General features: G+C 41.7%; 1 protein-coding gene across 1 annotated transcript in view; it reads right to left on the bottom strand.

The window, feature by feature from the left end:
• Positions 1-15,891, bottom strand: part of efl1 (elongation factor like GTPase 1) — a 338,480-nt gene that overhangs the window by 185,379 nt on the left and 137,210 nt on the right. Inside the window, exons 13-14 of the mRNA XM_078241003.1 lie at positions 8,841-8,986; positions 4,052-4,224 (exon numbers count right to left, since the gene is read on the bottom strand). Coding sequence (XP_078097129.1) covers positions 4,052-4,224; positions 8,841-8,986 — 319 coding nt within the window. The remainder of the gene's footprint in view (positions 1-4,051; positions 4,225-8,840; positions 8,987-15,891) is intronic.

Below are 15,891 nucleotides of genomic sequence, written 5' to 3'. Positions count from 1 at the left end.
CAGCCAGAAGTGCCAACTGGATGATCCATCTCAATTTCCTCTGTAAGTCCCCAGCATCACAGATGTCAATCTTCAGCCAATTTGATTCACTCCACGTGATATCAAAAAATGGCTGAAGGTACTGTAAAGGCTATGGGTCCTGACAATATTTCAATAATAGCTGTTCCAGTACAGTTACAACGTTGGCACCGACCCGTCAATGTGGAAAATTGCCCAGGTATTTCCTGTACACAAGGAACAAGACAAATCCAACCTGACCAATTACCGCCCCATTAGTCTACTCTCGATCATCAGTAAAGCGTTGGAAGGGGTCATCAACAGCACTATCAAGTGACACTTGCTTCGCAATAACATGCTCTCAGAAGATCAGTTTGGGTTCCGTCAAGATCACTCAGCTCCTGACCTCATTGCAGTCTTGATTCAAACATGGGCAAAAGGGCCAGAGATGAGGTGAGAATGACTGCCCTTGACATCAAGGCAACATTTGACCACGTATGGCATCAAGGAGCCCTACGAAAACTGGAGTGAATGGGAAAACCCTCTGTTGCTTGGAGTCATACTTAGCACAAAGGAAGATGGTTGTGGTGGTTGGAGGTCAGTCATCTCAGCTCCATTACTCATTGCCGAATTCCTCAGAGTAGTTTCCTAGGCCCAACCATCTTCAGCTGCTTCATCAATGAACTTCCCTCTGTCAGAAGGTGAGGATGTGGGGATGTTCCCTAACAACAACAATGTTCAGCATCATTCGCGATTCCTCAGATACTGAAGCAGTCCATGTCCAAATGCAGCAAGACTTGGACAATATCCAGGCTTGGGCTGACAATGGCAAGCAACATTCGAAGCACACAAGTGCCAGGCAATGACCATCTTCAATAAGAGACGATCTAACTATTGCCACTTGAAATTCAATGGCATTGCCATTGCTGAATCCCCCGCTATTAACATTCTGGAGGGTTCCCATTGACCAGAAATGGAACTAGTCTCGACATATAAAGATAAATGCAAAATACTGCAGCTGCTGGAATCTGAAACAAAAACAGAAAAATGCTGGAAAATCTCAGCAGGTCTGACGGCATCCGTGGAGTGAGAATAGAGCCAATGTTTCGAGTCTAGATGAGCCTTCATCAAAAATCATTGGCTCTAGACATATAAATACTGTGGTTACAAGAGCAGGTCAAAGGCTAGGAATCCTGTGGTGAGTAACTCGCCTCCTGACTCCCCAAAGCACGTCCACTATCTACAAGGCACAAGTCAGGAGTGTGATCGAATACTCTCCATTCGTCTGGATGAGTGCAGTTCCAACAACACTCAAGGACCTTGACACCATCCAGGACAAAGCCGCCCATTTGATTGCTTGCTACCCCTTCCAGAAACATTCACTTGCTCCACCAACAATGCACTATGGTAGCAGTGTGTACATCTAGAAGATGCACTGCAGAAACTCACCAAAGTTCCTTCAACAGCACCTTCCAAATCCATGACAACTACCATTTAGGACAAGAGTAACAGATATATGGGAACACCACCCAGAAGTTCCCCTCCAAGTCACTCACCACCCTGACCTGGAAATATATTGGCATTCCTTCATTGTCACTGGGTCAAAATCCTAGCATTCCCAGCTTAAGAGCACCGTGGGTGTACCTACACCACATTAACTGCAGCAGTTCAAGAGGGCAGCTCACCACTATCCTTCTGAAGGACAACTAGGGATTGGCAATAAATACCGGCATAGTCAGTGATTCCCACATCCCATAAAAATGAATTTCAAAAAAATCTGTCAGTGGCAGCACCTACCAAAAATCTAAACAAGCAGACTCCCCTTGGCCCACAACTTGCAGGTTTCTTGTATGGATATTAGGTATCAGTTATATGTCCCAAAATTACAGTGCAAGCATTCCTTACCAATGATGTCTGTTAGAATGTAACCAATGATGACATTGGATCTGTTGTAGTGTGACCAATGGTAACATGTTGTAAGGGTCAGCTGACCCAGTAAACTATGTAACCAATGACAAAAATGATGTGGTGATCAGCTGACCAGCTGACTCAGTATAAAGAAGAAGCTGCTGGGGTTTGTGGGAGCTTGGAATTGCCCAGGGTGAGGCCTCAAGTGTTGGAGTAATTAAGTTTCTTTATTCAACCTTTTTCTTGATTTATAAGTTGGAGTAAGTCTTGTTTTATTTTATTGCCTACAATTGAAGAGTTCCTTCTGGAGGATCAACAATGTCTATGCATCACCAAGTTTAAAATGTATATTTTTGCTAAATATCCTCTGCCCCTCTTCCAACTTATTCTTTAAAAAGTATTAAACTTTGGAATCTGAGCATTGCTGGTAAGGGAAGCATTTAATACACATCCCTAATTACCCTTGAGAAGGTGGTGGTGAACTGCCTTTTTGAACTGCAGCATTCATGTGGCATCAGTACACCCACAGTGCTGTAGGTAACAATGAAGAAACAGTGATGTACCGGCCAGGATTCTGCAATGCCGCTCATCCCAATAATTTTAGCTGCATACATTGATAATTCAGAATTTGGGAGCAAATTCACTTTGAATTAGTACAAAAAAAATAAGCTTAGCCTCCAACACTTGTTCCATTTGAATTTCTTTCACCATGAATAGACCCACCATATATTAAGTTGATCTTTCTCTACACCCCAGCTATGACTGTAACACTACATGCTGCACCCTCTCCTTTCCTTCCATGTATTCTATGAACAGTATGTTTTGTCTGTATAGTGCGCAAGAAACAATATTTTTCACTGTATTCCAATACATGTGACAATCTTAAATCAAATCAAGAATTTCTTTTCCACTTTAATCCTTTACAAATAGTTATTTGTCTGTCAGTCCCCCCTTTCTAAATCTAGATTAAGTGACTTCCTAATTCTGTGCTATGCACAAAAAGCATTGCCATCGTCTCATTAAGACAGACCATCCTTCCTGTATACATACTTTTCACCCAAAAAGTTCCCCAGTTGCCGACAGTCAATTCTCTTCCACATGCACAGCCATCTAACCACTTGTTGCATTAAGTTATTCCATGCTTTCTTCCCGTCTTCCCAAATAACAACCCTAGTAATGCTGCTAGATCCTTTGCCAGAAATTGGAGATGCTATTGGTGCATAACATAAACAGTGTTTGCGAATCTTTTGATCTAGATTTAGAACGGAGGCATGAAAATGCTGCAGAATTGCATCATATGTTATATTTTTGTATTCTCTCAGCAGACCTTCGCAGCTGCCCATAATGTTATATATTTTTACATCTTCTACTGTTTTCTTTTATCTGTTTTCCTCTGCTTTCATCTCTCTCTTAGAAAGCAATATGAGTAGCTTTAACATAATCTGCTCTGTACATAATGTCAACGGCTTGTTCAGGTCAGCCCCGTTCTTCCGTTCACCTCACCCTAATGTCATTTAATTTGCTTCATTTACTTATGTTTGAGCGCTCATGAGGGAACATCCTCAAAGCAGCCATTAAAAAATAAGGGGCCATTTCTACCAATTATTTAATGAAGATATTATGGAAGCTCTAGACACGGTGAGTATTCCAAGTCCAATTCTTCGCTAATTGCACATTTAAACAATAAAATAAAAGGTAAGCCACTTCCCTCTGTATGAGCAACCAGAACATACAGGAATGACTGACACACAATCAGTTTGACCAGCTTCACTTGTTTGCTGCATCAGGAGTAGTGTTTGATAACAATGATGCGTTGCCAACAGAACATCTTGAGTATGATGCCACACTGCGGAACGTGATACACATTTCTACTGGCTTGTTTCCCTCCTCAAACAAAAGGGTTTGCTCAATAATCTGGTGTGAAAATTTTGGATAATATCTTGCTTAAAAAATAAGATTGCTTGTTATTGTACACCAAATCTCACATATGAACCCGTGTCCACATGTTAAATCGTCCAACCTTGAGCAATACCTTTTGTATCACCAAATACCACTACTTTGAGACACTAGTCAGCACTAATTTTGAATAGAACATTTGGAAGAAAAGCCCCATAATATCCACACACTGAAATTCGTATGCACGCACCTTGGCTAAAGCTTTTGAAGGATCATACTTTGGTCCTAGCACAAACAATTTCTGCCCTCTGCGGATTGTTCCACTGTACACTCTGGCAAATGCAATGAAGCATTCTTTTTGTTGATTGTCCTGTCTGCAAGTGCTGAGATCCGTCTGCTCCATCTGGTTCGCTACCTGAGTGTCTTCAGTGGAAAGAAAAATAAAGACATGTAATTCTTTATTATAATCAGACTAAATATAAATGTTATGAAATATAAGCAGTGGTGCCGGCAGTACTGGTGCAAGAGCTTTAAACAACCTTCAACCTTGCCCCCCCCTCACCCATATCCCACCACTGTTAACATTTAAAATTAACATTTAAAATTGAATATTGTGCATTAGTACGAATAGAAATTCTGCATTTATCATGATATGCTGCAGTGAAGAATCAACGTGCTCAAGTTACAGATACAGCACTGTGGGCATGAGGGCTGCCACATTCCAACAGTATATAATCGCTCAATTGCAAATTTAAATATCATACAGCCCATCATGATCCCACGTTTAAAAGACTGTGCATGGGATCCTCTCAAACCGAGAGAAGGGTCCCAGGGTGTTGCCATGTCCACCTTGGGCTGGGTTCCCCATCTCGAACAGAGAGAGCCCTGCAGAACCAGAGCAAGGTAAGCCTGGTACTGATCCCCACCCTCCAACGCACTCTGGTTTGGTGTGCCTCTTGCAGCCTCAGTTTCCTGATTCTCTGGCATTATGGAGAATGCGGATGGGTTAGATTCATCATTGAGCATCTGGCAAAAGAATGGGTGACAGCACAATCGAAAACCTCCTGCACATCAACAGTGCGACCAGCCAGATTAACTGCTCATCAGCCTCCAATGAGAGACGTTGCCTTGCTGTTCCTCCAATCATAGATTCTATCTCTGGAGCACTAGCAATACTGGAAAGAGTCAACCTGTGATTGGAGGAGATGGGGCAGCCAGTGTGAGAGAGGCAGATTCTGTCGTTCCCAGGTTTGCTGTTCCTCCAATCACTGCTCTGCAGTCGGTTCCCACTCTCAGCAACTGTCAGTTTCACTGATTTAGTTTTTATAAAGTTGAGAGTTGCTGAGTGCAAAGTAGATCTGACAGTCCTAAGTTTTTATTTAAAGCTCGCTGGAAAACCACAAAGTTGCCCCAGAGATCAGAGGAGCAGTTACTACTCACAGTAACCAATAGTGAAACCGGGCTTTCGGGTCTGAAGGTTGGAAAGGAAGTTACCAATGATGGAATTTGAAACCCCAATGTTGGAAATGTGCCATTTTGCAGAAATTTCAGATCCTTGAAATTCATGAATAGCACTGTAGGGACTCCATATTTAAAAGCCATCTGTGCAGAACCCCCCCAAGTTCTTTGCACCCCCCCCCCCCTCCCTTTCCAAAGAAACGTTTTATTGGACTAAAAAAATGATTGATAAAGTAAGAAAGTACGGTCAAAAAGTTCTGCAAACGTTATTTTAATAATGAGTGCAGACACATGAAAATGTGGCATGATTTAATGCTACAGTAGCTCTGTAAATGTATATTTTTCATCATCATTTACCATTAAATTCGTCAACCATCATGCTGCAGTTGCCACACTCCCACCACAGGTGGGGCTGTTATGTCTTCATTGGCCAACCACCACCAATGCCACTGTGGTGCATTCACCTCCCATCCCAACCAGAGATTGATAATCAGATAATATATGATAGATATATGTATTGTCAGGAATGTGTAGTTATATTTTAGATTTTAAGGACAAATGATTTAAAGGTACATTTTTGCTATCAAACCTTTGCGCTCAAAACTGGATAAAAGATACAGGCGGCACAGTGGGTTAGCACTGCTGCCTCACAAGCACCAGGGACCCGGTTCGATTCCCAGCTTGGGATTACTGTCTGTGCGGAGTCTGCACGTTCTCCCTGTGTCTGCGTGGGTTTCCTCCGGGGGCTCCAGTTTCCTCCCGCAGTCCAAAAGACATGCTGGTTAGGTGTATTGGCCAAGCTAAATTCTCCCTCAGTATATCCGAACAGGCACCGGAGTGTGGCGACTAGGGGATTTTCACAGTAACTTCATTGCAGTGTTAATGCAAGCCTACTTGTGACTAAATAAATACATTTTAAAAAAGCAAATTACTGCGGATGCTGGAATCTGAAACCAAAAGAGAAAATGCTGGAAAATCTCAGCAGGTCTGGCAGCATCTGCAAGGAGAGAAAAAAGCTGACGTTTTGAGTCCAGATGATCCTTTGTCATTTGATAAAGGGTCATCTGGACTCGAAATGTCAGCTCTTTTCTCTTCTTACAGATGCTGCCAGCCCTGCTGAGATTTTCCAGTATTTTCTCTTTTGTTTTGCGTTCAAGAACCTTTTTTCAAAATGGTGGCATGGACAGACATCTTGGCATTTTTGTGTTTGTTCACATCTTATCAGATTCTTATTTCCAGAACTGATCACAGAGTCATTAAAATGCAAAACTCCTCCAGCGCTGATCACTGACTCTTGCCAAGGTATGAAGACTCCTTAGCTTCTGAGATAACAGAAAACAGCAAGGGTCCTCAAAGGATCTCAACATAATTATGTTCTTTGCCTGGTGGACAATGGCTCATTTGAAATTAACATAGCACCAGTTTGCTTTTGTTGTGATAAAGACAGGCACAGTGGTTAGCACTGCTGCCTCACAGCACCAGGGACCCGGTTTGAATTCTGGTCTCGGGTCACAGTGTGGAGTTTGCACGTTCTCCCCGTGTCTGCGTGGGTTTCCTCCGGGTGCTCTGGTTTCCTCCCACAGTCCAAAGATGTGCGGGTTAGGTTGACTGCCATGCTAAATTGACCCTTAATGTCAGGGGATTAGCAGGGTAAATAAGTGAGGCTGCAGGAATAGGGCCTGGGTAGGATTGAGGTCAGTGCAAACATGATGGGCCGAATGGCCTCCTTCTGCACCGAAGGGACTCCATATTTAAAAGCCATCTGTGCAGAACCCCCCAAAAGGACGCTGAGACATCATCAGAAAAGGTTCTCAGCTAAGGGAGTGCAAATCGGAAGGTATCCTGAAGTCAACTGCTGCTCTGTTGAAAAGAATCTAAGCAATCTACACATGCTGTAACCACAGAATTATTGAAGAACAAGAAAACCTCTCTATCCCAAAACCTGCTGCGTCTGCCTGAAAAGGCAAACACCAAGTAATCGACTGCAGAAGTCTTCGCAGCTACTGAACACAGCACTTCAGTTTCACTCCACACAACCAACAATTTTATTGCAAGCTGCAGACCTGCAATGTTGTCTTAAAGGACTGGACTGAATCCCACCTTTAGAAGTGTCTTTTAAACTTATCTGCATTCAATCTTTGTAGGTATTATTAATAACTTGACTATTCGTGAAGATTCTGCCTTCTCAATCTTGCCCCTTGCCTGAGGTGTGGTGATCCTCAGGTTAAATCACCAGCAGTCAGCTCTCCCTCTCAAAAGGCACAGTAGCCTCTGGTCATCTGAGACTGTGGCAACTTCACCTTACTTTTACTTAAGTAACTTGCAGCAGTGTTATTTTTGCAATAAACTAACCTCTGGTTGAAGACAAAAACTTTGCTGCTGGTTAAATTGAATCACTCAAATTAAAATGGGGCTCCATAAACACACATACAAATTCTTAGCGTATGGACAACTTTGAGGAAACACCTTTTATGTGGTTGTTGCAATATGTAATTAAATGTGCATGCAGAAAATAGCAATTGATTTAAATTGTAGACAAATGTGTCAGGTACAATCGAGTTTTGCAGGCATGTAAACCGGTAACTAAATTAAATATAGTCTCAAGTCTGTTTTTATATCTCTCGACAATGGGAAACGCTAAACCATGGGTGGAATTCAGGGTCAATGGTCTCTCATAAGTAATTATAGTGTCAAATCTGGTGACAGTACAGTTGCTCTATTCTTGAAGACAGACTGTCAATACATAATCTGTCCAACATCAATCTATGGGCTTTGGAACCAGCTAACCACTTACAAATGGAACTGAATAAATAAATCTGCTGCCAAAAACAGTTCTAAATACATATAACTGGATTTCAGCAGCACCCAGCCTGCCAGGAATGAATAACCAGCCCATAAAACATTTCATAGCGTACTTGGTACTGTTCAATAATTAATTAAATAATTGAGGGCGGAATACTTCCTGATAAAACATTACTTCCTCTGACGTCTTGTCAGCAACATCAGGTCCACTAAACAACTATTTTAAAAATTGCAGCTTGTAACATTATTGCTCCTGACAGACTGAAAAACTTGAGGGGTTACCTTCATTTTGCTAAATTATTTGATGCTATCGCATGATTATTAGAGACAGCACGGTTGCACAGTGGTTCGCACAGCTGCCTCACAGCTCCAGGAACCTGGGTTCAAATCCCAGCTTGGGTCACTGTCTGTGAAGTTTGCACATTCTCCCCATGTCTGCGTGGGTTTCCTCCGGTTTCCTCCCACAGTCCAAAGATATGCAGGTTAAGTTGACTGGCCATGCTAAATTGCCCCTTAGTGTCCTGGGATGTGTAGGTTAGAGGGATTAGTGGAGTAAATGTGTTTGGTTGTGGGGATAGGGCCTGGGGTGGGACTGTTGTCGGTGCAGACTTGATGGGCCAAATGGCCTTCTTCTGCACTGAAGGGTTTCTATGGTTTCTATGAGAAAAGATGCTAAAATGCTTCATCTAAAGGGCCCCTGCTGAAATTAAAAAGAATATACTTTGAGAGAATATACGCACTCCAGAATTAATACCATTTACAACAATTAGAATTTTTACCTCCTGTACCTGCATTAACTGAGGAGATCTCAAGGGTCTTCTCAGGTGGGCTCTGTTCCAACTTCTGCGCCTGATTTGCAAGTTTTTCTGCATGTCTTTTCCTCGCCTGCTCCCGTCGCTGAGCTATCTCTTCTTGACTCAAGGGTCTCCAAGAAAAAGTAGAGAAAGCAAATACATTTAGAAATCATCGTCATCAAAGACTTTTTACTAAAAAAGAATAACTCAACATCTGCTGCTGGTAAAATGAAGGCAGAAGAACAAAGGCTTTCAGCATAAAACACCTTCCAGATCCTTAGAATGTTCCAAAGCACTTCATAACCAATGAAGTACAGTGGTTATGAAGGTAAATGTGACAGCCAATTTTTGTAAAGCAAGGTTCAACAGATATGCATGAGATAATTTGTTTTTGCTCAAATTGGATGAGGGATAAATACTGGCCAGGACTCTAGAACTTCCCGTATATTTCAAATAGCGCCAACAGAGATGTTGGGTGGAATTCTTCCAAAGGAACTCCTAAGTGTCGAATTTGCAAGAAAACTGGAGTAATTCAAGTTGTTTTTTTTCAGTGGGAGTTCAGAGCAGAATCTCCCACGCTCTGTGTAATGCAGAGGCCACCAGCGTGAATATCATGAAAAACCAGGGAGCGAGGCCTATCCCCGCTGGAGAGGCTGAAACCAGGGTGCTGAGCGGGCCACTGCGCATGCGCAGATCTGTCAGTGCCGAGTTCCAGTGGCCCCGCCCTGATGGCCTCCCAATTGCTGGTCAGCCCCGCGACCCCTGCAATACCAGCTCTCTCTCACTAGCGGAGCATGAACGTGCGTTTGAACCCCGCAAATCGGCTGACGTGACAATCTCGTGGCCCACTGCGCTAAAAAATTAGCTCGGCGGGATGGGAGAATCGCGGCCATTATGTCTGCCTGAAAAGGAAGACAGGGTGTTAATTTAGCATATCATCTGAAAGACAGCACCTCGAACGATGCAGTATTATGAGTTGATAACAACCAAGCATCATCAAGTCTGAGTGTGGGATTTAAAGTTTTAAAGTTTATTCATTATTGTCACAAGTAGGCTTACATTAACACTGCAATGAAGTTACTCTGAAAATCCTCTAGTCGCCACACTCCGGCGCCTGTTCAGGTACACTGAGGGAGAATTTAGCATGGCCAATGCACCTAACCAACATGTCTTTTGGACTGTGGGAGGAAACCAGAGCAGCCAGAGGAAACCCATACAGACACAGGGAGAACATGCAGACTCCACACAGACAGTGACCCAAGCCAGGAATCGAAGCTGGATCCTTGGCACTGTAAGGCAGCAGTGTGCCATCGTGCCGCCCAAACACAACCATTTGAATCAAAGAGACAGTGTTTAACTGCCTAGGGGTGGCACCTTTGATCACGTGAAACAGGGCTGTACACTTTCATCAAACATATCTATGTTTATAATCAACTGCAATTTTTCTGTGATTGTATTGAGACAGGAATATTAGAAATAAGGTATCATTCATCATAATGACAATGCATAATGTTTCCTATTTTACAAAGAACTTTAACTCAAGTGTCTGCCAAAATAATACATATGAAAAATGAATTTCTTCAAAAACAGTTTCATACACGATCAAATTAGAATATATTCATGTCCACCAAGTACATCTGCACTTTATACAAGAAATGCAGATAAAATAAATAACCACAGAACTCAATTGGGAAGAACAGACTAAGCAGAGGATAGGTTGAAAACCTGACCTTTTAAGCAATCTCTGAAAGCTGATTCAATGTAGCTGGAGTTGAGGCCCACAGTGGTTTCCAGTTATGACCAGTTTAAAAAGCTTTATTTTTGTTAATTATCATGCTTTTAAATAACATTGACCCGACCACTTGTTGAAATCCGCTTTAGGTTCAGTGAAATGAAAAGCTCTTGTGTATGACTTTGTTTGAAAAATATGATCAAAGCCATAAACATTGTGATCAACAGCTTCAGTTGGAATAAATAGCCGGAATTCTCCAATGTCATATGGCCCAACTCTGCTGCCAGTGAGAACGGAGAACTTGGCTCTCAGCCAAACCTCCATTCACAGCAGTGGGACCAGAGATTCCCAGCCGGAGAAGAGGTTGGAGAATTTCATTTGATTCATTGTCACATGTACTGGGATACAGTGGAAAGTATTGTTTCGTGCGCGCTATACAGGCAAAACATACCATTCATAAAGTACATAAAAGGACAGGGTGCAGAATGTAGTGTTGCAGTTACAGGTAGGGAGAATTGCAGCCAACGTCGAAATTTATCAAATGAAAATTCTGATCATACAATGGTATTCGGCACATTGAATAATACTAGTCTGGAACTGGGCATTTGGGAATATTCTGGATTTGAATTCCAAGAGTGGTGTGATGAAAGTCAGAGTTTTCCTCAATGCTACTCATCCCGTACAAGTTTAATAACTAAAGGGAGTTAAGTTTTTTTTCACAAGCAAGTTGCGAATGCAGGTTAACACTTGAGAGTTTATTTTTCCTTCCAATTTTCTCAGCTTCTTTTTTGTGCTCAAGTAATCAACCCCTTGCCGACATGTAGTTCCATGTGCGGCAAGCAGAATGTTGACAGGCTAGTTTTCCAAAAACAAAGGATCCATACTTAACTTCAATCTTATGACCAAACTATTTCTACACACGCACATTTCCAGCAAAGAGACTGGATAGCAATCAGGAATTCCTAGCTTGTGTGCACTCAGACCAACAGTACAGTCACAACCGCTGTCCTGTACGAGAATAGCCACTGAACAAATGCAATGAGAGGCACGGGGGTGGAATGGGGGAATGGTAGTGCAGTTTGACACTTTGGTCATAATTCACCACAAGATAGGAATGTCCAAGTGAAATATATATGTATATATATATAAGTACACTAAATGTGAAGATTTGGTGAAACACAACCTGAGCAATTTAAAACAGACTTCAGACTTACTGCCACTTTGCTGCTGCAAACACGATGAGAAAGATGTCAAATGGCAATGAAACAAAGATCACACTATCACATACCATCATAGTGGTAGCTCCATTATAAGATCTCACCCAGTAACCATCATTTATCCACCCACATCACTTTCAGGCAATAATGCAGAATTATTTTACTTATAGTTTAGGATGCATTTCATCCTTTTAAGGATTACCTCTTCAATTACCAGTCTGTGCTGAGTTAGTTGTTTTCATGCAACATTGGCTCCATTCCTCAGACAGATCTTGGTTAAACTTCATAACAGATATAAATTTACAGCTGATTACATGTTGTTATAAAGCAGTAGGTTAAGTCGTTAAATACAGTCATATACAAATTAATGGATTAAACAGGAGAACATAAATAAAATTATTCAGGGGGGTTATTTTAAAGTGAAGAGCTACTCTTTGATTGGTTCATTTTATAATCACTTATTTAATCAGCTGCCACCTATTTCCAGTAAGGGTCGATCCCGACGTGTTTGATGTACAAACAGGATCTAGCTCCTCAGTAAATGTCATCTCATAATTTACCAATATAGGCCAAACAATTTTCAGAGTGAAAAATAAATGCTGTTTTTCATTTCATATACGGCAGATAAGATCCTAACGGTTTCTAACAATAAATGCCTGAAATTCATTCTGGTTTCTGTCTGTCATTTATCTTATTTCCCATCAATCGGAGCTATGAAAACTCCAATAATTCCAATAAAGGACTGTGCTGTGCATTAAATCCAATATGTGTTCTGCTATCTGTACCTTGTAAAAATTGACTTTAAATGTGAAATTCATTCTTAGAGACTTGATTCATAATCACCCTAAATAACCTGTTCGTATAAATTATTAACTTGGATCTATTATTTGCCCAGAAAAGCGGAAATCAGCCTTGTATTGTGCCATTTCCGGCACAAATCTTTGTTCAAAGGAGCAGAAATCAAACAATAAGAATCCTATGACCAAAGGCGTCTACAGCATAGGAGGCCATTAAACCCATCATATCTGTTCCAGCTCTACAGCTGACAATCCAAAACAAATCACAATATGTAATGGTCTCTCTTTCAACAGCTGCGAAAGCATTCCAGCTTTAACAATACTCTCAATTTCCTCACCCCCATTGAAGTGAATGATCTCTCGGCCTTGTCGTTGGCTCCGGCACCACACCATTTTAAAATCCTCTATTACATCTTCTCCTGGTCTTCTTTGCCCCAGTGGAAATAGTCAGAGTATTTAAACGTTTCCCTCACATCTGATTTATCCATCGTTCGCATCATCCAAGTGTATCTGCACTGTCCCTATGATTTTAAACTTCCTTACTGCAATGGGGTGGAGGGGGTGAAAAATTACACACAGTGGGGGCGATTCTCCCAAAAATATTCTAAGTGCCGAATTTGTGTGAAAACTGGACTAACTCCTGCCGACTGTTTTAGTGTGATTTTCAGAACGAATCTCCCACACTGTGCCCCCTAGCGTGATTCACTCTGAAAATCAGTGGGTGGGGCCCAATCCCACTGGAGAGGCCAGCAGCATAGCGCTGAGCTGGCCACTGCACATGCGCTGAACCACTGGAGTAGAAATCAGCACATGCGCAGTACACTCACACTGCCGGTCTTTCGTTTGCTGACCAGCCCCGCATCGCTGTCCCTCCAATCGCCTCCAACCCGACTGCTGGCCTGCTGGACCTCTCTGGGCATGCCCCAATGTCGTGCCCCCGCTGCCCCAGATGGCCAGCCCCGAACGGTGTCTCCCAGCCCGTTGCACTGCACCCCGAGTGTCCTTAACTATGTCCTTATTATTACCTTATTACACAAATGTATCATCTCTGCTTTTCGTACTGCGCACGCCCCATTTTTAAAACAAAATCCTCTTCATGCTTTATCTACCTGTTCTCACTTACAAGGAATTGATTATTTATAACCCTAGTTTATTTTATTTATTAGTCACAAGCAGGCTTACATTAACACTGCAATAAAGTTACTGTGAAAATCCCCTAGTCGCCACATCCCAGCACTTGCTCAGGTACACTGAGGGAGAATTTAGCATAGCCAATGCACCTAACCAGCACGTTTTTTGGACTGCGGGAGGAAACCAGAGGAAACCCACGCAGACAGGGGGAGAACGTGCAGACTCCACACAGACCCAAGCCGGGAATCGAACCTGGGTCACTGGTGCTTTGAGACACCAGTGCTACCCACTGTACCATCATCATCTCCATGTCTCTACACACTGCCATTGTTTCATGATCTTCACACTCCTCTTGCTTATGTTTTCTCCCAAAGCGCATTACACACCCTAGTCTATTTAATTTGTATTTCCCCTCATGTCCATTCAACTTAGCCTGTTTATGCCCTCCTGTAGTTACCTAGCTTCCTCCTTTAGAACCATCAGCAAATTATGATTTTGTGCTGATTATGTGCACTGCAAATAATCGATCTCTTCCTTGTACATGCTGACCCATTTGGTATACTGTTTCCAACCATTCTCCAATCCATTAATTCAAACACTCAATTTCTTGTCTTTAACCAATTTGCTATGTCGACTCTGATGCCAAAAAGCCTTGATTTTTTGTAACAAGCCTCTCTGTAAGACATCTTATCAAATGCCATAAACAGTTACTACATTCCCTTTTCTAATAGAATCAGTCATATAATCATCAATGTTAGAATGTAACCAATGATTACATTGGATCTGTTGTAATATGACCAATGGTAACATGCTGCAAGGGTCAGCTGACCCAGTAAACTATGTAATCAATGACAAAATGATGTGGTGGTCAGCTGACCAGCTGACTCAGTATAAATAAGCAGCTGCTGGGGTTTGTGGGAGCTTGGAATGGTCCAGGGTGAGGCCTCAAGTGTTGGAGTAATGAAGTTTCTTTATTCAACCTTTTTCTTGATTTATAAGTTGGAGTAAGTCTTGTTTTATTGCCTGCAACTGAAGAGTTCCTTCTGATGGATCAACAATCAATAACATAAGCAAGCACTGCTTTCATCTATATAGCACCTTTATTGTCTCAACTGTTTCACTGGAGCCAATTGGACAAAAGTAACACCAAAAACAAATAATTTTGAATAAAACAGTGTTTCTGCATTGTATTTCCTATGAATATGCCAGAGAAAATCAATGGGCGGAACTTTACAGCCCCACTCATCCCGAAACCCCAAAATCCTGCCCGAGGTCAACAGACCTTCCCATGCTCCGCCCCTCACCTGCTCCGATTCCCGTGGCAGGCGTGCCGGTAAAATTCCGGCTAATATCTTTTCAAACAAAAAGTAGATTCTATACCGACCTTCAAATATACATTCCACATCTAGTCTTGATCCTGTGTACCTTGACATACAAAATAATATACAGCCACTATCAAGAGAAAACCACCACTCATTTTTAATTTCACCACCAACTGGATCAATAATTAGACTGACAAAACAAAACCATCATATGCACTATGGAAGAATGACAAATATAATTTGTGAAGTTTAATCACTCGCAACAGCAGGTGCCAAGGCTAAATAATAATAGTGATGAAAAACTGCCTCTTTCCTGATCTTTTATTTTAATAATTCAAAGTTTATACCCTACCAAAACTGGAATTTGAAATTGAAATCTCTCAATGGGGCATCTGACCATTTGTCAACTTTTCCCTCATGAAATCATACTTGTTCCTACAACAACGGGTCTGTTTATGGGAAAGCAAATGCACTCAAGACTTTCCTATGAAGTTTGGTGGAGTTAATTTTTCCAATCAAGGATAAGTGCCACATTTAAGGCCACAATGCCACCTTAACCAGGCTTGTACAAACAAAGGTTGATTTTAAATCCATATCATGTCAATTTGGATCAATAGTTGCCATTGGCTCAATGACAAAAAAACATTGCCAAAGTGCGATTAGTTGGGAAGATTTTCTTTGTCAAACAAAGTTAAATACAAAGTGAGAGAGTCAGGTTCATAATTTTGTCATTTTAGAGAATTTCTGTGCCTTCAGAATCAAATTTAGGGCAACTGACAATAATCTATTTGTTTCATATCTGAGTTACATGTACTGCTAATAAGCTTGACAATGCTC

This window comes from Mustelus asterias, chromosome 24 (genome assembly GCF_964213995.1).
Source record: "Mustelus asterias chromosome 24, sMusAst1.hap1.1, whole genome shotgun sequence".
NCBI lineage: Eukaryota > Metazoa > Chordata > Chondrichthyes > Carcharhiniformes > Triakidae > Mustelus > Mustelus asterias.
This window is presented reverse-complemented; position numbering and strand designations above follow the sequence as displayed.